General features: G+C 45.0%; 2 protein-coding genes across 4 annotated transcripts; one reads left to right on the forward strand and one right to left on the reverse strand.

Annotated features, from left to right (window-relative positions):
* The first annotated feature begins 278 nt into the window (after positions 1-278).
* On the forward strand, positions 279-7,770 carry ACKR5 (atypical chemokine receptor 5). The gene is made up of 2 exons (XM_083599442.1): positions 279-429; positions 6,409-7,770. The coding sequence occupies exon 2, from the start codon at positions 6,427-6,429 to the stop codon at positions 7,507-7,509; it is 1,083 nt and encodes a 360-aa protein (XP_083455568.1). The 5' UTR covers positions 279-429; positions 6,409-6,426; the 3' UTR covers positions 7,510-7,770.
* Positions 7,771-9,709: 1,939 nt separating this feature from the next.
* Positions 9,710-17,942, reverse strand: ZBTB39 (zinc finger and BTB domain containing 39). Of its 3 annotated transcripts, XM_083599242.1 has the most exons (3): positions 17,826-17,942; positions 14,067-16,315; positions 9,710-11,706 (listed from the first exon to the last, which is right to left on the reverse strand). In XM_083599242.1, exon 2 carries the CDS (start codon positions 16,199-16,201, stop codon positions 14,102-14,104), a length of 2,100 nt encoding a protein of 699 aa, XP_083455368.1. In that variant the 5' UTR covers positions 16,202-16,315; positions 17,826-17,942; the 3' UTR covers positions 9,710-11,706; positions 14,067-14,101. The 3 variants fall into 3 exon arrangements, with proteins under 3 accessions (XP_083455368.1, XP_083455367.1, XP_083455366.1); XM_083599241.1 differs by having other exon boundaries at positions 9,710-16,312; positions 17,826-17,941; XM_083599240.1 differs by having other exon boundaries at positions 9,710-16,315; positions 17,826-17,941.
* Between the last annotated feature and the right edge of the window lie 7,594 nt (positions 17,943-25,536).

A 25,536-nucleotide genomic window follows, 5' to 3' on the forward strand; every position in this document is an offset into this window, starting at 1 on the left:
TGGTTTTGACCAGGGAGGCAAGCTTTGAAACAGCAGTTCAGAGAAAGGAAATCGACCTCAGGAAAAATCTGCATCCTCGGATGTTCTTCGAAAGTTGTCACGGGCCTCTCTGAATCGACTGATATCTGTCCTTGGTGCCTGCCAGGCCATTGAGCCAAATCTGCTTGCATTCAAGAAAACGGAAGTCCAAGGGATGGGACCGTGTTTGACAGCTCGTTTTACACCAAAGCCTGTGCTCTCAGGATAGCAGGCTATGATGCTCATTTCCTGTGTAGAGGGAGGAAAAGCAGCAGCAAGGCAGCCAGCAGCAAACACACATTCCTGGAAAGACTGCACCAATAGACCCAGCTGAGCTACCAAGCTGCGAGACTTCAGACCAGAGGTCCATCATCTCAGCGCAGCAAAGGATCGTCTTTGGCTTCCAATAAGGTAAGCAAGGCATAAAAATAAACTTCAGGTTTTCCATCTCTTCTCCAGAAACAAAACTTTTCACCAGCATCTAAGCTTGTATAGAGACCCTCCCAGAGACACCTCTGTTACAGATGCCAGATTTCTGTCTGCTTAAAGAAGCAGCAACTTTCCCTTCCTTCCTCCAAATGCCTGGAGAAAGTGCGAGTTATTTTATTTATTTGTTTGCAGTGGCTGCCAAATTATGAATCTTTTTCTAAGGCTGGAGGCAGGCAGGGATTGTTGTCCTTTTGGGGAGAGTGAAAGGAGGGATTTTGAGAGAGGCATCGCTGCGTGTCCCACTGTTAAACAGGTGTGGCAGGACTTTGCATCATTTTAAACAACCCACAAAAATCTGTTTGACCAGAAGTGACTGTGAGTCAAAATAATGTGTGCCTGAAAAGGGAAGTAAAGCCTCTTTCGAACTCTCTTGATAACATTTGTCCGTCTGCAGCATGATACCTTTTATTTGATAAAAGTGAGCCTTTGAGATGCACCGAATTCTCCTTTCACCAAGCCAGAACCTACTTCAGAATTGTGGCAGTTCCACACCATACATTTAAAGCGCATCCATTGCACAAGTAAAGTGCATGACTTCCCCCAAGGAATCCTGGGAACTGTGATTTGTTAGGGATGCTGGGAATTATAGCTCTGTGACAGACTGGGAGGAGGAGGTGTCAGAAGCTGAAGAGGTAACAGGACTTAGTGAGCAGGAAGAGTTAGTGGCAGAGAGCAGTCCAGACCTGTCTGTCTGTCTCCAGGCACTGCGGTCATCTGCAGGGCCAGATTTAGGTTTGATGAGGCCCTAAGCTCCTGAAGGTAATGGAGCCCTTTATATGTCCAGCTGTCCTTTGTCAACAACAAATTGTCCCTGTTTTTTGTGTTGAATATATGCTATATGGTAATTTATGGACCTGATAGGTATTTAAAGCCATTTGCACATAACAAATAGGAGCCTACACAGCACAAAACACTGTTGCTGTATGTAGGTTTTATTTGTTTTTATGTTATATTTTGGAAATGTACATCCAGTTGTTTTTTTCTTTAATTTTTTTTGGGGGGGGGGGCAAGAGAATGGGGCCCTAAGCTATAGCTTGTTTAAATCCGGCACTGCCTGTGAGGGGAAACTATAGTTCTCAGGATTCTTTGATCATGGAATTATAGAATTGTAGAGTTGGAAGGGACTCAAGGAGCCATCTGGAATCTCAGCTAAAGCATCCATGACAGATGGCCATTCAACTTCTACTTATGAGCCTCCACGAAGGAGAGTCCACCACCTCTCAAGGGAATGGTCCACTGTCAAACTGCTCTTGCTGTCAGAAAGTTCTTCCTGAATCTCCTTCCTTGCAACTTGAAGCCATTGGTCCATGCCCTACCCTCCAGAGCAGGAGAAAACAAGGTTGTTCCCTCTTCCATGTGACAGCCCTTGAGGTATTTGAAGATGGCCATCATATCCGTCTTCTCGATGGAAGTCAAGTGCTTTAAGTGTGTGTTGAATTTGCTTTAAGTTTATGGTGTGGAATTGGTCCCATTCCTGCATAAAGGAAGAGTTGTCTGGCACTCAAAAGCCAACCATTCACCGACCACACCTCCGATCTTATAAAAAGCTGTCATCTGGACCGCTTTAATAAAAGGTTTTTTCTGTTGCTAGGAACAAACCAATCAGTGCTCTCTTGTCAGTGTCTGAGAACCAGCCTCTTCCAAAATCAGTATCAGTGTGGGAAAACTTGAGGATCACAGCTCAGTAGCACAGCACGCAGGTTGCACGTATAAGGTCCCAGGCTTGTATTTTCTGGCACCATCTTCGATTAAAGGCTCTCGTGTGAAGCGGGCCTGGGAAAGATTGCTGAAGATATTTTCAGAATGGGCGCTAAAAATAATGTTGACCATTTTCTTAGCTGCCCATGTCAGCTGTAGCTCAGCACTCCGGTCCTCGGTTCGACCCCTGACATTCAGATTTCAGATTGCAGGACTGCCTTTAAACCTTGGAGAATCAACAGCCAACTGAAGTAAGCCATAGTTTTATACTGGAAGGTGCACCAAGTGCATGTGTTGAAATGTGAAATATAAATGTCGTTAGTGAGGAAACAGATGCATACATAACAGTTCATGAATGTGCTCTAGCAGCCTCCCTTATTTAAACCTGGGGCATTTTAGCATACAAGCTCAATGAGGTATTCCTAAGTGCCTAGGACTTGTCGATCAGAAGGTCGGCAGTTCGAATCCCCGCGGCGGGGTGAGCTCCCGTTGTTTGGTCCCAGCTTCTGCCAACCTAGCAGTTCGAAAGCACGTCAAAGTACAAGCAGATAAATAGGTACCGCTCCGGCGGGAAGGTAAACGGCATTTCCGTGCGCTGCTCTGGTTCGCCAGAGGTGGCTTAGTCATGCTGGCCACATGACCCAGAAGCTGTACGCCGGCTCCCTCGGCCAATAAAGCGAGATGAGCACCGCAACCCCAGAGTCGGCCACGACTGGACCTAATGGTCAGGGGTCCCTTTACCTTTAAGTCTCTTAAGAGATGGGTAGGATGACAACTGTTTGATTATGGATTATATTGGTTAGACTAGAGCTTTGTGCTGATAATGCCAAGATTTCAGGTTCAGTCCCTGTATAGGACAGCTGCATATTCCTGCACTGTAGGGTATTGGACTAGATGATCCTTAGGGTTCCTTCCAACTCTGCAATTCTGTGATATTATTGATTATATTATCCACAGTTTCCTAATACCATTTTTTCCAGTATTCAGGTTTATCTGCATTTAAAGAGACAAGGGGAGATTTAAAAAAAGCTATACTGAGGGCATATTTACAGCACTGTTCCTTTGTGTGCATATGGCTGAACTGTTGCGGCTTTCCTTATTAACTTCAGGAGTTCCTAGAATCATAGAATTGTAGAGTTGGAAGAGACAGACCACAAGGGTCATCAGCTAGTCCAACCCCCTGCAGTGCAGGAAACGTTTGCCCAATGTGGGGCTTGAACCCACGACCTGAACTCAGATCTACCGACTGAGCTATCCCAGCTATTGTTCCGTGAAATCTTGATTCTGAGAATCCTAATTAATTGATTCTGAGAATCATGATTCTGAGAAGCTTTTGGTAGAGATCCCTGAGCTGCACTTTGCAGAATTCCATGGTTGGGAAATATGAGCTGTAGTGAATGTTAGGCCTACTCCAAGTGGACCCATTGACCTTAATAGGCACGACTAACTTACCTCCATTAATTTCAATGGGTCTGCTTTGCGTAGAACCCAGGTGCACACAACCCAGTGGCCAGTGGTGTGCGGTGAAATTTTTCATAGGGGAACAGTTAGGGCAGGAGGTGCCAGGTTGCAAGGGCAATAGGGGGGTATATTGGGAACTATACAGTGGTGCCCCGCAAGACGAATGCCTCGCAAAATGAAAAACACGCAAGACGAAAGGGTTTTTCGGTTTTTGCGTCGCTTCGCAAGACAATTTTCCCTATGGGCTTGCTTCGCAAGATGAAACGTCTTGCGAGTTCTTGCGAGTTTGTTTCCTTTTTCTTAAAGCCGCTAAGCCGTTAATAGCCGCTAAGCCGCTAATAGCCGCTAAGCCGCTAATAGCCGTGCTTCGCAAGACGAAGAAACCGCAAGACTCGCGAAACGGATTAATTTCGTCTTGCGAGGCACCACTGTAGTTCACCTTAGCCAAGGCCTTTGCGAGTAAGTACCTAAACCTATTCACTAACAGCTGCTCTTTACTGAGTTATCTACATACCCTGTTGAAGAGGCAGCATTATAATCTCTGTAAGCCTTTTGATTTAGCTTTGAGCATTAAATCAAATGAATCGTAATTCTAGAGTGGTTTGTAGCTTAACTGTAGCAATGTGCAGTAAGTGGTCAGGAGAGATGGAGAGAGAGAGATGAATTAACAGCTAATTCATTGCTTATATATAAATGTGCTAAGTGCTGTAAGCCCCGGTACACTGCTGTCTCCCCAGATCCTTTCCTTAGAGATGCCCAAAATTGAGCCTGGTACCTTACGCAGGGCTTAGGCTTTCCCACTGAACCTCCCTGATTGACCTGCCAATCCTCTGCCTCTTCTTGCTTCCTTGCCATTGCCTCACTTTTCCCTCTGCCTCTCTCAATAGCAGCCAGCACTCCTCTCCGAAGCCCCGGGTTTCTTTGTGACAGTGATGCTCCTCAGGCACACACTCATCTGTCGCTGCACAGCGTTCTCAGTTGCCACTGAGTCGCAGGTCCACTGGGGAAAGGATAACTCTGGGATGGAAGGGCAGAGGGCCGTCTGCCCGGTGCACTTTGACCGACCACACTTGCCTAAATGGAAGCTGCTGTTGTAGTATAATACACCACCGTATTTTTCGCTCTATAAGACGCACCAGACCCTAAGACGCACCTAGTTTTTGGAGAAGGAAAACAAGAAAAAAAATATTCTGAATCTCAGAAGCCAGAACAGCAAGAGGGATTGCTGTGCAGTGAAAGCAGCAATCCCTCTTGCTGTTCTGGCTTCTGGGATAGCTGCGCAGCTTGCATTCGCTCCATAAGACGCACACACATTTCCCATTACTTTTTAGGAGGGAAAAAGTGAGTCTTATAGAGCAAAAAATACAGTAATTTGCAGAAAGGGGTCAACCAAAATAATGAAAGGGCTCGAGCAAGTCCCATGTGAGCAAAGCTTACAGTGTTTGGGCATCTTTAACTTACAGGGGAAGGCAGCTAAAGAAAGACATGCTAGGGGCATATAAAATTCTGCATTGTGTAGAGAAAGTGAATCAAGTGCCTTTTTTCTCCCTCTCACATATTAGAACTAATGAAGCTGAAGGGTTGTAGATTCGGGACAGGGAAAAAGAGTTTCGTCACACCGTGCAGAGTTTTAGTCATCGTAGTTAATAAAAGAATTTATATACCACCTTTCATTTCAAAAAGAAATACCAAGGTGAGTCACAAGCAACTAAAAAACAACGGCAAAATAACAAGAATAAAACCAATTATGAAAATACAGTTGCCTTTGATTAAAATACATAGAACTACATTAAAATATCACACACACACACACACACACACATTAAAACTATGGAATTGGCCAGCACCAGTTGTGGTAATGGCCATCAACTTGGATGGTTTTTCAAGGTGGTTAAGATAAATTCATGGAGGATAAGGCTGTCATTATCTACCCATCTCACTGAAGGCCTCTCATTTCAGGTATCAAAGGCAGTGAATGGGGTACATGAGTGTGATAGGACTATTGCATTCATGCCAAGTTTGCAGGATTCCCATGGGTATATGGTTTCCCATGATAGGTAAAGGTAAAGGGACCCCTTGACCATTAGGTCCAGTCGTGACCGACTCTGGGGTTGCAGCGCTCATCTCGCTTTATTGGCCGAGGGAGCTGGCGTACAGCTTCCGGGTCATGTGACCAGTATGACTAAGCCGCTTCTGGCGAACCAGAGCAGCGCACGGAAACGCCATTTACCTTCCTGCCGGAGTAGTACCTATTTATCTATTTACACTTTGACGTGCTTTCGAACTGCTAGGTTGGCAGGAGCAGGGACCGAGCAATGGGAGCTCACCCCGTTGCAGGGATTCGAACCACCAACCTTCTGATCGGCAAGTCCTAGGCTCTGTGGTTTAACCCACAGCGCCACCCACGTCCCTTTACATGATAGGAAAAGGAATATTGGACTTGACATTCTTCTTATCTAAATAAGTAAACCTTTAAAATCCCAAATCAGTTAGGAGTCCTAGTGACTCACATGGGTAGAATAAAAAACAGCAACCCATTCTTTTAATAATTCAGAGCCTATACACATACACACACAAAACCGCTTAGAATTGATGTGGATTCATAGCAAAGGGTTGCAGCTGTGCTAATGAGCAATGCCTATCACACTTTCCGGTATTGATTACTCCTCCTTAATTTGGTTCAGTGGAAAAATCAGCCCAGATCTACTAGTACTGAAGTCTCTCCACCATTTCTTCTTACAGTTAACTTTTTGACCCAAAATGGGAGAGCCCGACCACCTCTTGCCTTTTAATGAATACGGAGAGTACCACAACTTGACAGAGCTTGCCCACCTGCTCAACTACACCTTCAGCTACTGCAGATTGGGGCTGGATGAGAGCGTGAAGCGGGTGTTCCTCTTTGTCCTCTACCTCATCATCTTTGTGGTGGGGCTGGTGGAGAACCTTCTGGTGATCTGGGTAAATTGGCAGACCCGAAGCCACAAGAACCTGGTCAACCTCTACATCTTCAACATGGCCATTGCAGACTTGGGAGTGATCCTCTCCTTACCAGTCTGGATGCTGCAAGCCATGCTTGACTATACCTGGCTCTGGGGGAGCTTCCTCTGCCACTTCACCCACTACTTTTACTTTGCCAACATGTTCAGCAGCATCTTCTTTCTCACCTGCCTGAGCGTTGACCGCTATGTGTCCTTGACAACCTCCTCCCACTTCTGGCACCGACACCAGCACCTGGTGCGACGCATTGCTTGCTGCTGCATATGGGCCTTGGCTGCCATCGTCCCTTTGCCAGAGGTGTCCCACATGGAGTTAATTGACAGCACTGAGCCTGTATGTTTCTTCATGGCCCCCCTGGAGACCTACGACATCTGGGCCCTTACTCTCACCCTGCTCACTGCCTTCATTGGGTTCCTCATTCCCTTCTCCATCATGGCAGTCTTCAACATACTGACAGCGAGGCACATCAAGCGCAGCAACAAGCCTGAGAGCAGGAAGCACTGCCGCGTCATCTACGCCTACATTGCCGTCTTCCTAGTGAGCTGGCTGCCGTTCCACCTGGTTTTGCTTTTGCTGACGCTCGAAGGTACCAGCATCTTCCTCCACTGCCACTTTTTGGACTTCCTCTACTTCTTCTACGATATCATAGACTGCTTCACCCTTCTCCACTGCGTGGTTAACCCCATCCTGTACAACTTCCTGAGCAAGAACTTCAAAGGGAAGCTCATCTCTGCTGTGGTCAGGTACATCCCCAAAGACCAAATGGATCGAAAGGGGGGCGAAGGTTCCTCTTCTAACACCCAACATTCCATTGTCATAGCAAAAGAGAACACCTTGCCAAATTAAAAGTGCGCTTGATTTGGTTTATTGCTGTGGTTCCACAACACGATCCTGTGTATTCAGACATTCTCTCGCCAGCAAAGCGCAGTCTTCAGTAAGAACCTCTCTGCATACACATCAGTGCTTCTTGAAATCTTGGGAAAGCAGGGCCATACAGGGTGAAATGTGGTGATTATATGCTGCTGTGCCCTGTGTTTTCTAGTAACCCTCATCCAATCCCCCACCTCAAAAAAATAACTATGGAAATAAATGTTCTGATTTCTGCTACCCTGTAATTTTATGATTATTTGGAAGATATAGATTTCTGTCAATTTCCTCTTATTTGTGGAGAGTTTTGAATGAAAATTACATTCTAAAAACATGAAGGTGTCTTGATCATTAAATAGATGGCACAAAGACTGTAATTCTGCCTCTGCAAGGGTGAGACAGGGACTGCCAAGGTCCTTTTATGTGCATCCAACTAGTTACTTCTTGTGGCTGAGGAACCAGGATACCAACAACTCCCTTCTAGCAGTTTGCGCGCAGGCAGCCTTTTATTTATGTCACCACAGAGACATTTACACCCAGGGATGCCAGCCTGAGGTTGGAGAAGGAAAGGCAATGCTGGGGCTACGGACCTCTCCTAAGGGAATGCTGGTGCCTGGGATTTATCTCCCAAGGGAATGCACTCCCACCTTGAAGTTTTGGCTTGGGGTAAACTCCGTTGTCCTTTCTGGTAGAGTCAGAAAACGTGATGATTCAGTTCCTGAGTTAACCAGGAGCATTGCAGTTCCGGTCAATGAATCAAGAAGCTTCTGCTAACCCTATTCACAGGGTTCCAGCCCAGTGGTGCCTAATGAAGCTTTAAAAAATGGAAGTTGAGGATCTGGGGGCCTGTTCACAAAACCAAGGACTCAGATTTTAGCATGGTATCATTAGCTCAAAAAACGTATTTGCAAAGGCATGAAAAATACTGGATCCTTGCATGTGATGAGATTACACAACCATGGAGTGAGTGCCAACATATGGAGGTGGGATTTAGTGGAGTTGGGATGCCTGGCTGCCAAAATGTTCAAATAATAATGTGAATAGGCCTTGGCCCTCCAGATTTCCTAACTATAGCTCCCATCAGCCCGGGCCATTGATGATGTTGGCTGGAGCTGATGGGAGCCCAACATCTGGAAGCCCAAAGGTTCCCCACCCCTGGTATAGACTCTATCAAGTTGAGCTTTTTAGTTTGCTGGTGACTTAGCTTTGCCTAATTTTTAGCCAATATTATCATGGAATCTGCCACATAAACATGGGGTAAATGGGTATGTGATCTGGAGATCCCTCATTCTAAAGTGAGAGTTAAGTGGTTATACACATCTTCCTAGAGGTCAAGGTTGGACATGTGAGGAAGCGCTGAGCAAAATGTTCTCAGCATTTCCTATGTAATGCCATTTTGGCCTTTATTACAAGAATTGTGATGGGGGCACAGATCCAGGCCAAGTATAATCTCAGAACAATATGAACAGAAGGTAAAAGAGGAGGTTACTACAACTGCTAGAAGGTAACAAAGCACTTAAAAATAGCACTCTTATCCAAGGGCTGAAGGACATAAGTGAACATCTGGATTAATAAAAAAAATGCTTGGATAAAGTTTAGGGAAGGAAGACAAGGAAGCAGGATGTTTATAACACATTGAGTTGACTTTTGCATTCGAACGTTATCTAAAAGTATTTATGAACAGCCCTGCCAAAGGTTTTTCAGGCCAAGGCAGGAAAAATTAATTCCAACCCATTTTTGATCAGAAATGACCCAACACATTGGTTCCTTTGCAGGGGGTAGAAAGACCCAAACATTTTCCCCAACACTAGCAAAAATATAACAGTTACAAGTCTGTATGTGTGAATATAGAAACAAAGGAGGCTGCCCTATACAGAGACAGACTATTTGTCCACCTAGCTCAGTACTGCCTACACTGACTCGAAGCAGCTCTTCAGGGTTGCGGACAGAGGTATCTTGCAGGCCTACTTGGGGATGCTCAGGACTGAACTTGGAACCTTCTGCATGCAAAACAGCCTCTCCTTGTGCAAGGTATTTAAAGAAGTCAGGAGCACCAGTAACCCAGAGCAAAATCCTTTGGCATACGCAGAAGACTCAGGTGAGCAGCCTCTGTTATCATTTGATCTGAAAATATTTCCATAGCGTGTCAACCACAGACTATGAGCAATGCACCACACTCTCGAGTTTTTCATTTTATTATTCTAAATAAAAACCACACTTTTGTGCCAAATGATGGAGTATAAAAGAATCCGATGTACAACGATTTTAGACATCTACTTTTTTTTTCTTTGAGGAAGAAAAGTTTTACAAAATGTACAAACTTTACAGCAAATAGATATTAAACACTTAAATAACCAGGTCAGTACCTACAATTAACTTAACCAAAAGGTTAGACAGCAATCACAATGCTCTGCCTTGTTTTTTTTTTTTATTTCAAGACATCTGGATCTTTGGAGGAAAAGGGAGAGGGCATGGTTTTGAGTTCACAAAAATAAGAGCAATAGTAAAGCATTATTCTCCAAAAACATTGTTGTTTATTATTTTCAAAGCTTTCTGTGTTAGACTGGAACACCTGTTCCATGCCTGAACCCTCCCCTACTGTGGTGGTAATGGTAGGGATTCTTCATAAATGGTAGCATAGCAAACAGAGCAAAGCTATTTAATTACAATACTTTGTCTTTCTACACGCCTAAGGATTCCAAAGCACTTTACAGACATTTACTACACCTCACAACTTTTCCATTTGTGAGGTAGGTATTTTTAAATATTCCTCACTCACAATTTGGGGTGAGTTGATGTGTGGGTGTTTGAGGCAGACAGGTGAAGTTACTTGGGCCAAGCTACACTACCAAGCACAATGATTCATATCTTTGTCATGGCAGAATGCTTTTTTTTTTTAATGGAATTTCTAAAGCTGGCCAAGTTTGCATTGGATGCAGTTTGGCACTGGAGAACTAGACTAAAACAGCTCTAGAAGTCGAGAATAAGGAACAGTCCTTACAGGGTGAGATCCAATATAGCTCCTTCTCCATCACTTCCAATGAAGGCATCTTAACTACGAAAATGGTTCTGTTCAACACCTGTGGAGTACATCCATTATTGTTTTGGACTCCAGAAATTGAACCAAGAGCTTCAGAGACCAAGACTGGGGCATAGCCTGGTGTGCTACTTTATGGGCTCAGCCCTCTTCAGGCATAGAGGAGCAACAATAAGAGTGTGTAACATCAGCCCCTCCAGTTGATAGATAGTATGAAGCTTTTTGACTGGCCAGGGCTCGTATAAATAATAAAATACTGTTCGTCTGCCATTAGTCCACAGCTGGACCTTGGGCTTTCTTAGGCTTCAGTTCCTTTCTCAAGCCCTGTGGGTCTAGCCATGTGGCCCTGACATTATCTAAATACTAGTGGTACTACTAGAAGTAGTAAATTCCTGACAACTCTTACATCCTTAAACTGAATGCTTCCAGCATTACTTATACTTAGGAATAGTCTTGTCCGCTATATTGTTGAGTTAATTCCTTAGTGTGTCCTGTTTGGTGTTTGCTATTCAGAGGCCACAAGGAGGAAAGGAATTGAGAGATATGTCAGAACACTTGCTGCATGCTGGGGGCTATTTTAAGACAGCAACTTTCTTATAAGAAAACAAGAAGACATACCTAAGTGCTTTTTCTCCTTGACAAAAATCAAAGCAGTCAATCTTCACAACACCCTTAGAGGTAGGTACTGTAAGCAGAGAGCAAAGCAACCTGACCAAGGCTGCCCTACTGGAATTACTGTCAGAGCTGAGATTCCTGGGGCTGTACAGTTTTTCATTCCACCCCCCCCCCCCATAGGTCAGGGCTAGAGCAGCATTATATGGATTTCTGTTTTTCTTTAACAACAGTGTTTTCATATACAGAAGCCTGGAAGCCTATTTGTACATACCACTGGTTTTTAAGACTCCAGGACTTCCTCCTTGAGGTAGTTTGCATTAAACTTAGGGGCAGATCTCAAGCCAGCTGCTACATTTGTTAACATTCGCTTCTCTCATCCACTCCCCCTGCCTGGATTTCACATAGTACTGCACTTAGAAAGCATAACGTACAACCTATAGGATAAAGCCACAAGTGTAGTTCAAACTGAGTCAGGATCTGTGCCCTGTGATCAATCTGTTCTGTTGCATCCCTCCAGAAAGCACCTGTCAGGGTTGCAGGAAAAGGAAAAGGAAAAGGAAGGTAGGTTACAACCTCACTTCAAAAGACAGCATAATTGTTATTGTCAATTACACAAGCACACACTGGTTTTTCATTGCCACAAGGGACAAACACCCAGAGGCATTTCAGATGACAAAAAAACCCATATGCTAGCACCTTGCTATAGTGTAAAAATTAAAAAGAAGAGGAGAAGTGTGTTCCAGGCTGGAGGGGGAAAGTGCACAGCCCTTAAAGAACTTAAAAACAAAAACAAAAAAAATCAATTGATGGTGTTTTCCACTACTTCTTGATGATGGGCTAAATAAGCATTCCAGCATGAGAGCACTCAAACTCTAAAGACGACTTTACAAATATTAATGAGAATAAAACCTTTTAAAAGTTTATATAATTGCTCTGTGATGGAGATAGGGGGAATTAATGTTGCTCCATGTTTGTGATGTCATGCTGCCCAAGGATGAAGAGACATATAATTTAAGAATGACCCTTCGTTGCAAATTCTTTATCCTCCCAGTTTGAATAATCTGTATGACAAACACACATCCTATCAAGTCAAATGCTGGACTGACCACTAGACTTGTCCTTCTTGGTGATGTAATGGGTATTAGGAAATTGATGCCATCCACAGCCAGCTTTTGCTGCAAACTTGCAGAACTGGGTGTTTTGGATAAATTTGCTTGGGTTTGTTTTTTGGTCAGAGCATAATCCTGGAGAAAAGGTCTATTTGTACTGAGTGGTAAAGGCACATTCAAACTGGCCTCACTGCTGTACAAAAATTACATCTCTTCATTCCAATAGCACCTGTGACACCAACACAACCACATTGTACATGGCACAGTCAGAGTGGATGTGCTAGAAGGTGGTGTGGGGCGAGGAGAGGAGAGGAGAGGGAGTGATTGCTTTTTCTCCTTCAACAAAATGCTAAATAATAGGATACCCCTGCAACAAAAGTGCTACTTTGAGAAGATGTTCAAATCCCTCCAAAAAAATGATTAAGAGCTGAATATTTAATATGCAACCCCCCCTTCAAAAAACAGAGATAATAATCTGCCCTAAACCTGTCATTCCTCCTTCCAGAGACATTTCCTTAAGGCAACAATATATTTTCAAACAGAACTAACAGTGCAATAATACACATAATGAGGCTGAAGTAAGCCCCGCTGAGATCAATGAGACTTATTCCCAGCTGTGTATAGAACTGCAACCTAAAACCCTGGCACTGTCCACAGAGCTATGTCAAAGACTTTCAAGAATGTGACCCCTGAGACATTCATCTCAATGTTCAAGACACCAGCACTGAGTTAATATTGCTGGAGGAAAGGAAAGAGCCCCAAAGCTGTTTTATGATGCCCTAAGAACACTTCTTTTTTGAAAGTGGATGTTGGAGATGCAACACTATTGCTAAAGCCTCTATATGCTTATACTCAAAGCTAAGAGTCCTTTCTAGGGCACCCCTTCAAAAAAAAAACAAAAAAAAACCAGAATGTTCACATTTGGCAAAACTCTCCTCCATTCCACCACACCATTTTTATGCCCTCTTTTGATTTTGTTAAAGTGGAACTTTGTAAAACCAACTCACAGTTTCATGGAAAAGGGCAAAAGGCAGAGGCTGGGTGCGAACTGAAAAAACCCCAAAACAACTGGCCTAATCTGCTACTGTGGCTTTTTCTGACAGTTTTTACCTACAGAAATCAGCAAGTGACATGGAAATCAGCCCTAACAACCACGAATGTCTGCAGATCACATGGTTGCACAGGAGGAAGAACTGGCCATATATATGGCAATCCTGGTGGGAGGGAAATACAAACTTATTGACACGAAGCTAAGGCTAAGAATGCAAAGCACACTTACAAGGCAGAGAGCGAGTCACCATTAAACAAAGGTGGACTTACCTCTGAGTAAGCGTGCTGGGGACTGCATTGTAAGTTTTTATAGAACTTCTACCCTCCCAATAGCAGCACATAAACAATTCCTTTTACCCCCCCCCCTTTCTCTCCTGCTATCCCTACTGATGTGTAGCATTAATATATCTTAGCAGCATAAATCTTTTCAAGATCTCAAATTAGAGATGGAGGGAGGAGAGATTTGAGGTGTGAAACCTATCCGTTGGAAGGAGGGGGGCACAGCCTGTTTCTAAGACTTGAAATAATGAGCCCTGGACTCAGCAGGAGGTAAACAGACAGGTTTCTCAAGAACAGTAACACATGTAACGTGCTGTTGTTTTCACAGAACAACGATTTAAGAAACCCTCTAACAAGGCAAAGGGAAATAAAGTACAATGCTGATGATGCCTGACCATTAAAATGTAACGTTGTTTTTTAAAAACAGAAACAAGCTTCTTTGCTACCTGCAAGTAGAGCTTACTCCGCAAATACTGCTACATTAGCTGTCTGTATTTTTCTCCGTATCTTTGGAATGGATGATGTACATGAAAGTTTGTTCAATGGTGAAGTCGGGTGGAAGGCTGCCTTTGTGCACACCTATATGCTTGCTCATAAGGTTAAGGGTAGAGCTGTAGTGCCCACAAACGGTGCACCGGTACATGAGAGCCCCAGAGTGTGTCTTCAGGTGGCACTTGATGGTGGAACGCCCACGGAAGAACTTGTGGCACACTTTGCACTGATATGGCTTCTCCCCTGTGTGGATCCGCCGGTGGTAATTGAATTCGCTTGTGTGGGCAAATCTCTTCCCGCAGACCTTGCAGCTGTACTTACTGTTTCCAGGTTGGCTCTGAAGAGCCACATCCTCACTTAGGAACTCCTCTGTCAGCTTCCTCTTCTGCAGAGCTTGCTGGTGGAGTCGGTCGCCAAAACTGGGCCGGACAAGGTCCAAGCCAGAGTTGCACTTGTGCTGGCTCACATGGTAGCGGTAAGCAGCTTCCAGCTTAAAAGCTTGGCCACAGTAGTGACACCGAAAGAGGGCTTCCTCCATGCTTTGGTGGACTGCCATGTGCTTCTCCAGGAGGTGCCTGTCCACAAAACTGTTGGCACAAACGGAGCAAGAAAAAACAGAAATGCCCAAGTGGGAAAGGGTGTGCCACATCAAGCTGCAGAGATTGAGGTGCCGCTGGTCACACACGCCACATGTTTGGCTTTTCAAGTTAACATGGTCCAAGATGTGGCCCCGAACCATATGAAAATCCTTGGCAAGGGGTTTCCCACAGGTGGCACATGCCAAATCCCCACTGAACAAGTTGACCTTCCCTATAAGTGGGTCACTAGGATGGATGATAATGTTGTTGTCAAACACCCCTTCGCGGCGGTGAAGGCTGAGCTGCCATTGGGTGAAAAACTTAGTCTCACACATATCACAGGAGAAGAGGAATATCCCAATGTGAGACAGGACGTGGGTGACTCTGGAGTTCCTGTCTTGGAAATGGGTCTCGCAGACTTTGCAGTTGCCAGTCAGGAGGTCCACATGGTCTCTGGCATGTTGGCGGATCAGCTGTATGTTGGGCTCTAAAACCTTTTTGCACACTTGACAGGGCATGGCCTTGCTATCACGGTTGTCATTCTCAAAAGATAGCTCCTCTTCACTGTCATCGCTCAGCTCAATAACTTCCTCTGCAGCACCTAGCTCCTCGCTGGGATCTTCAAAATGTAGGTCATCCTCCCCTAGATCTTCTAGCTGCAGCTCATCCATCTGCCCAAAGCCCTGGTCTTTGGAGTGATCACTATTGCTAGGGCAGGAGTTGCTGCCTGTTGATATATCCAGTGATGCATCCGAAGCAAAAAAATTGCCTTTGTTATAATCCCCGTTGTTCTGGAGTTTATATGGATGACATGAGTTGACAGTGGTTTGAACAGTCATGCTGACATTGCTGAGACCAGCCTGTGTCATAATGCTCATGGCACCAGTGAACTGTGCTGGTGATTCCTGTTCTTCGGTTTTGGGAGTCTGCTGGTGCATTAAGTTATGGCTGCCTTCATTTGCAGAATCTTCTTTGTAGCCACCTGGTGCTTCACTCTGCATACTGCAACTCCGCTCTGGTCCCGGGTGCTCCCCACTGTTTCGGATTTCACCCAGGGCATGGTTCGGCTCAGTCGACATGCCAGTTGGCCGGCTTTCACCTGAGACAGAAGGTTGTTTCGTGTTGGCTGAGTTTTCCAAGTCTGGGAACGTGGAATGGCAAGCCTTCAGCAAATCATCCATGCCCAATTTTTCAGCAACCTCGTAAATGACACCCACATTGATCAGGTCTGTAAAGAGCTCTGAGGTATAGACAAAGTTCAGAATCTTTTCAAAGTTGGCTGGAGTAATGAAATCCACCATGTAGGTGCGGGTCACATCCAGACCTGTACTGAGGAAAAGGTTCTGGAAGTAGCCTGCTGCACACGCCAGCACTGCTTTGTGTGCAGGGAAGGTACGGCTACCAACCACAATGGTAACATCACACATAGTCTCTGACAACCGGCATTTGTTAAGTTCCCTCAACAGGTTGTTGGGGTGGTCAGTGCTGTGCAGCTTGATCCTCATGCCCATCTTGACAGCTGCTGAAAACCTCCTTCTCCTGCTCACTTCTTGTTTACTCCTGTCCGTTCCTCAGCTGCACCAGAAGGCAGTTTCCAGGCTCTGAAGCTCACCTGGCAAGGTCTTCTAGAGAGGAGAAAATGAAAAGTTAGTTTCTGTTCTTACTGGTTTTGAATGAAGCCCAAAATATAATAAACCTAAAATATTAGTATGCCACCTTGGACATTCTGTACAGGGAAAGGTGGAGTAAAGATGATTTTAATAAAAAAGAAAACGTCATACATTTATTATTTATATTACAAGGAAACATAGCTGCTTTTGACAAAATGCTCTGAGGGTGTGAGGTGGGAAAGAGTGTGGTGCATATACTACAAATTAGAAAGTCAGGATGTAGCATCACTCTGCATAATATAACATTACACCATACCATTTTCTACATCTACTTATTCACAGTTCTGGGACCAGTTCACCAGCTATCTTTCCATCAGAGATATAACAGTAATTCTCCAAATTGGGGGCGGGGGAAGTGTGATTGCCAGTTCACACCATTTCCTTTCAGGTTGTTCAAAACTGCTATTCCTGTCTATGTTTATTTTTTTCCTTTTAGTCCTTGTCACACTTTCAGAAAACCTCCTTTTTAAAGACACACATTTTCTGTGAAAATAAGTTCTACTAACCCCTTTTAACAACTGGACTGAAAGTTTTAAAACTTGGTTGGCAGAAGGCCAAAAGACTAGAAATATAAACTCTCCTCTGCACATTTCCTTCCAGACACAACCTGTTGTCTCTTTGTTTATGAGCCTCCAGGTGGGTTTTAACTTTTAACCCAGCTGACCAACACAATAAAATAAAATGCAGTGCAAAACTCATGTTAAAACTCCCTTGTGTTCTTTCCTAAGGTTCTGTGCATTAAGCAAGCAGGCAGGGATGCTACCTTAGCGCAATTTCAAGCACTCTGGGCCCCTTATGCCCACCATGAAAACGAAAGGAAACTCAACTCTGCATCACAGCAGGATGGAAGAACTAAGGCAGAAGAAGGCTCTATGCCCCTTCTTCATGCAACAACATGAGGTGACGGGGATCTCAAAGTGAATGATGACGACGATGGACATCATCACTGCAAAAAAAAAGAGATGCAAGTGCAAATAGGCGCAAGGTTCTGTCAGGGTCGTGAACACCATTTCTGTCTCTTTTTGTTAAGTCCAGGAGATGTGGAAGTAACGTTAAAACTGGAATGATGGGGAGGGGAGGGTATCTCTCATTTGGCAAGGGGGGAGGAGAAACGGGCCTGGGGGGCAGGTGAGACCCAGAGGAGAGGGGGGGGGGAGAGGAGAGCAGCCAAAAGTGGGAGGAAAAAGAAGTTTGGACTGGAAAGGGGGGGGAAGTGCGGGCGAGTGTGGGATGGAGGGCAAGGCGAGGCGCAGGAGGGAGACGAGGCAGAGCAAGCCCCGTGGGGGGCGAGGGAAGCCGAGCGAGCGGCGGGGCGAAGACGGAGAAGGGGCTCCTCTCGCCCCGGAATGGGGGCCGGAGGGGAGCCGAGGGCGAAGCGGAGAAAGGGGCGAGCGGGGCGGGAAGTGCGAGGCGAGCGGCGCCTGAGGGAAAGGAGCTGCTCTGCTCCGGGGAGGCGGCCCCTTACCCGGGAGGCGGCGGCGGCGGCGGGCACCATCCCCGCGGCTCTCTCGCACCGACACAAAGGGCTCCGGCTCCCCCGGCCCGGCCTCCCTGCCCAGCCCGCCCGCCCGGCCTCGCCGAGGAGGCGCTGCTCCGGACCCGGCCAAGAGGCTCCATCCGGCCCCGAGACGGCCGGGCCCAGCGCCGCCCCCAGCCCCGGAGGGGGCACTGCAGCAGCCCCGGCTGCAGGGGAGGCGCGCGGGGAGATGAGGCGGGCGGCGGCGGCGGCGGAGGGGAGAGGGGATCCGCCCGGCTGAGGAGCGAGCGGAGGGGTCGCGGGGGGGGGCTGAGGGGAGGCGGGAATGGCGGGGGGGGGAGAGGTAAAACCAAAAGCAGGCCCGTGACCCAGCCTCTGGAAGGCCTTCCTGATGTGGGGGGGGGGGGACACACGCACTCTGCGCCCGCTCAGGGGCACTTTTGCCTGCACCCCACCTTCTTGAGTTAATTAACATTATATGGTTTTTTAAATGTGTTTGTGGGAGAAGGTCAGCGCCGGATTTACTTATAAGCTAAACAAGCTATAGCTTTAAAGGTAAAGGGACCCCTGACCATTAGATCCAGTCGTGGCCGACTCTGGGGTTGCAGCGCTCATCTCACTTTACTGGCCGAGGGATCCGGTGTACAGCTTCTGGGTCATGTGGCCAGCAGGACTAAGCCGCTTCTGGCGAACCAGAGCAGCGCACAGAAACGCCATTTACCTTCCCGCCGGAGCGGTACCTATTTATCTACTTGCACTTTGGCGTGCTTTCAAACTGCTAGGTTGGCAGGAGCTGGGACCGAGCAACGGGAGTTCACCCCATTGCAGGGATTTGAACCGCCGACCTTCTGATCGGCAAGCCCAAGGCGCTGTGGTTTAACCCACAGCGCCACTCGTGTCCCTAAGCTATAGCTTAGGGCCCCCCCCCCAAAAAAAATCGCTATTAATATACTTCTTAATTGTATTTCAGTTCAACAATTACTTTGATAAAATACATATTTTGTTATGTGCAAATGGCTTTAGAGACCTATTAGGTCCATAAATTACCATATAGCATATATTCAACACAAAAAACAGTGACAACTTGTTGTTGGCAAAGGACAGCTGGACATATAAAGGGCCCCATTCCCTTCAGTAGTTTAGGGCCTCATCAAACCTACATCCAGCCCTGGAGAGGGTTACTGATTTGCTTTGATTACTGATTTGCTTTGGTTTTGTTTTATTCAGAGGTGGGGTTCCAACATGAATGAAATTTTGGGGTAGCCCAGATAAGCCCCACCCTGCACAATCGATCACAAGACGTGTCACAAGCATGCACACACCATTGGAATGGAAATGCCCATCAACTGGGGGGGGGGGACAATAGTATATTTGGGAGTGGGGGGACCTCAGCCCCTAGGGGTTGGCTGGTCAGAGGTGTAGCTAGGCTCCCTTGTGCCTTTGGCAAGGAGCTATATTGGTGTCCCCCCCCCCAAGCATGTTCACACTTGTGTCTACACTGGCTCCGTCGTGTCCACAGGATGGAAGATGGCAGGCTCCCCAAGGACGTGCTCTACAGGCCCGTTTCTGTGTTACAAAGATGTCTGCAAATATGAGGCTGGCAAGATCAGCCCAGCTGTGTGAGAGTCCCTTGCAGATGACCACAGTGCCTGGAGACAGTCAGGTCGTGCATCCCTAGCAGTGACCATTGGAGGAACGGCCTCTGGGAGGGGGAACACACAGAGAAGAAATGTCATGGTGCATCTGCAGCAGCACAACCAGACACCTTCATCTGCCCCAGCTGCAACAAAACATGTCTCTCCCGTATCGAACACTACAGCCACAGAAGGCACTGCAACCTTCCAATGGTTTGACTTCACCCCCCAAGGCCCATTGTCTCCCAAGACTGATGGATGCCAACCAGTAATTAGTTAATGTATTCCCATTTTGTATTTTTCTGTTGTGAATCACCCTAGTATCTTCAGATGAGGGGCAGTATGGACATTTAATAAATATAAATAAAAAATTGGGTTCCAGCTTGAGCCCTGGCATGAGAACGGGAGCTGTGCTGCCGAAGCCCTAGTACAGATAATTGAACCCCAGTTGCTGGATGTTTAAAAACTTTTCTTCTTCCTCTTTTCTTTTTACATGTATATCCTGCCTTGCAAGTTGCCGCTTTCCTGGAGCGCAAGGTGGCGTAATGTGGTTGTTGAAGATTGAAAGGTGTTTAGTTGGTTGTCAGATTAAGCCTGGGGAATCCCTGGCATCCTGATACCCAAGTGCCAGACAGGTAGCCATTCCAGAAATAACAAACCCAGGTGAAGACAAAAGGGTGCGATTAACTTGGCTGGGAAACAGGGAAATGTAAATATCTTTTTTGTTACACTTGATGGGTGTTTGGTGGAGGGCAAGGAGAACCATGGGGCAGGGTCCAGGATGCTCAGATTAATGCCACCAGACCTCCCCTTTCATGAAGTAACCATGATGTATGAGTGATGTAGTTGGGGGGGTGTAACATGGGGATTAGCAGCTAATAAAAGTTTGGGGGCTCTTTTGTTTGGGGCTTCCATCTTGTTCCACCTTGTGGCAGGTGGGAGTCCTGTCGCAACAGTCTTCAATAAAGACCAAGCCTACTGGCTGCTGTTTTGCTCTGGTATTATTATTATTTTTGTCCAAGGTAGCCCTCAGATTTTTCCATTAGCAACCTGAAACCCCCCCCCCCAAAACAGGGTTTTCCTTCCTAAGGAAAGCTCAACAACTTTGAACCCCTCAAAAGGGGGTAGATCACTGCCAGTCCTTAACTCTGTGAGTAGATCGCAGTCTCTTGGGAGTTGGCCAACCCTGAGCTATAAGATACATTTTCCATATGCAGCAAGCAATATTCTGCAAACTGGATAAGCACAGTTGCCAGGTATGCTTCACTGTTAAGGAGAAATTCAGTGTGAACCCGCAATCGTGTGAATTGAGGGGCAGAGGTGTTTCTGCATAGAAAGGAAAGACTGCACCACACAGTGTGAATTATGAAACTAGAACTAGAACTTCCGTTTCCAGCTGTGGCACATGCTCTTTTGTGAGATGGTTTTGGCTTCCATAGATATGATTCAGATTCAAAACTCACATTGGCTAGAATGTATGTTTTCTGTTGTTAGCATCAGCAACAAAGAATGTTACTGAAACGTTGTGCATTTATTGTTGCTGCTGCTGCTGATTTATTTTTAAAGTACTTCAAACGTACCACGCATGCAATCCAAACAAAGCTATGCAAACATGGAAAGAAACAGTGTGTTCCAAACTTGGACTGGACTTCAAGACAAGTCTTTTAAAACTGAAGACTGCTGCTTTCCCCACTCTTTTCCCCCTCAACCTAATGCATGCCTGTCTATCCTGAAACAAGTCCCATTGAGTTCAAAGATATTTCTTCTACATAAATAGGCATAGTTTCCAGTCTCAGTAGGATAGTCCTATAGATTCAAAAGAAACATTTCCCCTGATTCTGATAAGGTAGGGATAAGGTAGCCAGTGCATGAAAAACTTATCTTGGAAAATCCAGTGTGGTGTAGTGGTTAGTGTTGGACTAGACCTGGGAGACCAGAGTTCTGTGATAGGAATTTTATGGTCTTAGACATATGGTAATGTTCATAAGTGTACCAACCAAGCACATACATAGATCAGCATAGGAAGACCAACCTGGAACCATTTGGATTCCTAAACTGAGCCAATGTTTTCTCTGCAAGGTCAAAGTGGGAAACCTCCCATTGTCTCTTTCCTCACAAATCCTGTCTTAAGGGTGTGTCTGTGTTCGAATAGGGTGTGAGCCTGTGACCTGGCCCAGGAACTAAGTATTTATCATTACAAAAGACTGGCCAGGCTACCCAGGAAATCCAATCAAGTAACCTGCCAGACAGGAGATAAACAACAACAGGAGAAAAACAATATTCAAATTTTCTGTTTTAGACCACCTTTTTTGTGATGTAGGTAGGCTTCTTCATAAGGAAGCTATGCCTGGAGGAAGAACTGTGAGGGGAGAGACTTCATCAGGCAAGGCCTCCTTCCACCTGCCTTGCCCCACCCTCCAGTCTCTGCTTCTCATTTTGTATTGTATTATGTTGTGCACTGTGGTTTGCTGTTGTTTTATTGATTGGAGTTTAGAAATTACTTGTTGTAACTGTTGAGTTGATTTCTGTTTAATTTTGAAATGCTGATATTTAATATTATTCTATATTGTTTTAATGAATGTTGAACGTTATTTTATTTGCATATTGTATATTGTATTATGCATATTGTCTTATCTAGATGATGTTAGCCGCTCTGAGCCTGGCTTTGGCTGGGGAGAGCGGGATACAAATAAAAATTGATGATGATGATGATGATGATGATTATGTATCTGAGGGGTGGTCTTACGTTACACCCCTTCTGTGATGTATGTATGATGTTTCTGGGGGTGGTCCTGATCTACAGGATTGGAATTTCAAAAGTCTTTATAAGGCCTTGCGCGCCATTTTTCGTTGTCCCTCCTCTCTCCTGCGGGTGAGGGGAGCACCCTGTTGCAACAGATCAATAAAGATCAAGCTTACTAGCTGCTTTGCTTCTCAATATTCTCTGGTTGGCCTCTGTTATTTTCTCCTACCAATAGGGAACCTATGTAAGGACTCTATATGGGCTCTTGGATACCCCATAAGGGAAAAGGGCAAATTTTGTTTACAACAGTTCAAATCTCCACTCAGCTATGAAGCTTACTGGGCCACTCACTGCCTCTTGGACTAATCTACCTCACAGGGATGTTAGGGGGATTAAATGAGGGGGAGAACCATATATGATACCTTGAGTTCTTTGGAGAAAAGGGTGGGATATAAATGCCGTAAAAAGCCCTCTCAACCCACCATCCAATCCTGAGAACAGGGAAATTTAAAACTTCTTAGCATAATGAGCACTCTTGTCTCCTTCAGAAATGCTTGGATGATTAAAAGTCCTCATTTTAGGTAGCATGATGAGCACTTGCCGAAGTTGCTTTGATCATTATACTGTACTGAAGCAGCTAGTTGCTTAATTTGACTGGGGCCCTCTTATGTAACCGAACAATTTGCTCTGGTTATTACAAAGCTGCAATATAAAGTTAAACACACAAGATGGCAGTCTCCCGTCAGTATCCAGAGAACCTTATTTTCCTAGTGTGGGAGCAGCACCCCGTGTAAATTCTTCTTCCTATGAAGTTTTGTGTAAATACTGTTTTTTGATGTGCCCCCCTTTTTTATCACTCCCAGGGAGGTCTCTTGGATTTTAAGATGTAATGTACCTTTTCAGATAGCGGAGACATCAGATAGGCATTCCCCCCCTGTTAAATTACCCTTGTTGCTAATCCAAAATAGGATTATTTATTCTTTCTGAAGTCAATTTTTCTGAAGTGAATGGCTTTTGTGCTACAGCAGGGCAGACAAAAGCAGAATTTTCTATGGGAACTGATGCTTCTGATGCATGAGAGAAACAACTCTGTAAATAAGCAGTGTGTTCTTTGATATCCATGATTATTTTATCATTTGTCTGGACTTATTTCAAAGCCACAAGCTTTTTATATTTTCCTTGCCAGTTGGCTTCATCATAAATACTGATGTGAAGAGTTGCACTGGGAATGCAAAACGTTGAGGGGCAGTGAGAGAGAAACTTGGAACCATTTTCACTTACAAGTGTTTAATTTGATTTAAATGTTTTTTAAAAGAGGGTGGAAATGGAAAATTGAAGTGAGAAGAAGCAGTTCCATGGAAATAAATCCAAGAGGGGACTATAGTACATTCAGTACTACTACTTCACAAACACAAGGTTCTCATCCCATCTGTAAGCTTATCACTGAGAATGTAGACCTCTAATGGGTGGACTCTAGAGCCAAGTGAAAAAATTAAGATTTTAATGTCCTGTGCTTGCCGAATTTGTTGTATAGGGAGGTAGGTGCCAATGAGCTGCCAGCGAGCTGCCTGCCCAATTTGATGGATACATTTTAGAGGTTTCTGTACTGTGGAATCAAATATAATATGGGGAACCCTTTCCACAGATTCCATGTTTTGACAACTTGCTCAGCTCAGCTTACTCTTTAATCCTTACTACAGATCTGTTTCCTTGTGCCAAGAGAACAAGACACACTAAAGCAGATAAGATTAGTGAATGCACATAGCAAGGTTTTTCTCAATTTGGATTGAAGCTAGGTTGGGGAAAACTGCATCAAAATGCATCACTTTCATAAGAAGTGACAGGATAAATACAGAATAGATATGGATTGTAGCTAACGTCATATGTACACTGCTTCCCATAACAGTGGTGGGAGCAGACTGAATACAGACTGCCTACATGGCTCCTCCAGAAATAATTAAGTTAAGAGATACATTTAGTAGCGTGATGTACCTCACAGCCCAGGCAGGCATAATCAAAAACAGCATATTATGAGATATATTGATATGCATTAAAGAAATAACAGTAATAAAATAGTAATTAGTGAATCATACTTAATTGAATTACCTTACATAAATTGCCAAACAAAATAAATGGGAGGAACAAAAAGAACACACTATTAACTGTGATAGAATCACACAGCAAAATAAGATACTGTAGGCTACTAAATATGCATACTTTGCCGTGTGCGTTAATTTTATGTAAAATGAACAGTGGTAGAATGTTGAACATAAGGGCTGTTTTGCAATTATGGTAAATCTGCAACGGTTGCTTTCAATCACTCTTTTGTGCTGTCTGTTACAATGCAAATGCATGAAGCCAGCGTATGCTGAGTTCATTTAGCTCAGTACGGTAACAATTCTGACCATGGGTGTTTAGCACAGGACAATTTCCTCCACAGACAGCAGAAAAGAAATGTGTAGAGTAATTTTAAATGAATTCCGTGATAAATTTTGAAGGCTGATGTGGCTGGCCACTGCTGGAAACCGAATGCAGGACTAGAATAGAATATTAGTTTGCTCCATCAAGGCTTTTGGATTCTGATATTAAGCTTGGCTGAAGAAGGCATGAGAAACCCGCACCACTCCACTGCTGGATCACAACACCCATCATCCCTGACTAAACTGGCTGGGGCAGGTGGGAGCTGGAGCCATAGGTTCTCCATCCTTGGAAAAGAAAAAACCTCTACCCAGGCCCAGGAACAGAAAGAGGTTAACTCAAACTTCGGAGCCCAGTTCCAGTGAATTAACTTTCAGTGAGGCTGCATTCTAGCAATTCCACCTACCTGGCTCAACTTCCAAGCAGGTCTGAGGCCAGGTCCATCTCATTTGAAAAAATAATTAACAGAGGTGCTGTGTTATTGGCAGAAAGGGGTAGTCAAGAGACTGTGGTGCTGAGGAGGCTGGGGAACTTAGAGTTGGGGAATGTAAATACACGAAGAAGCAGCTCAAGAGACAAATTTCTAGCTGACGCTGTGAGACCAAGGAACGCTCTATCCTGCTAACCAGGATTCTATAATATTCTCTGAGTGTTTCAGTGCTTCAGGCAGAAGTGTTTCCTAGCCATCCGCACCTGAGATAGTTTTCAATCAGAGATACTGGGGATTGAGCCAGGGACTTTATGTGCACAGATCATAGCTTTTTATGACTGAGCTATGCCCAGACTCTCATCAACAACTTGCGCTGTAGGCCAGTAAGTTACACCATTTTAAACTGTGTTGGTTCGTTTTGTGACAGCAGAATCCCCTCCACAATTTTATTAAATATCAAACAAAGAACGAGAG

This window comes from Podarcis filfolensis (genome assembly GCF_964270895.1).
Source record: "Podarcis filfolensis genome assembly, chromosome: 2".
Lineage (NCBI taxonomy): Eukaryota > Metazoa > Chordata > Lepidosauria > Squamata > Lacertidae > Podarcis > Podarcis filfolensis.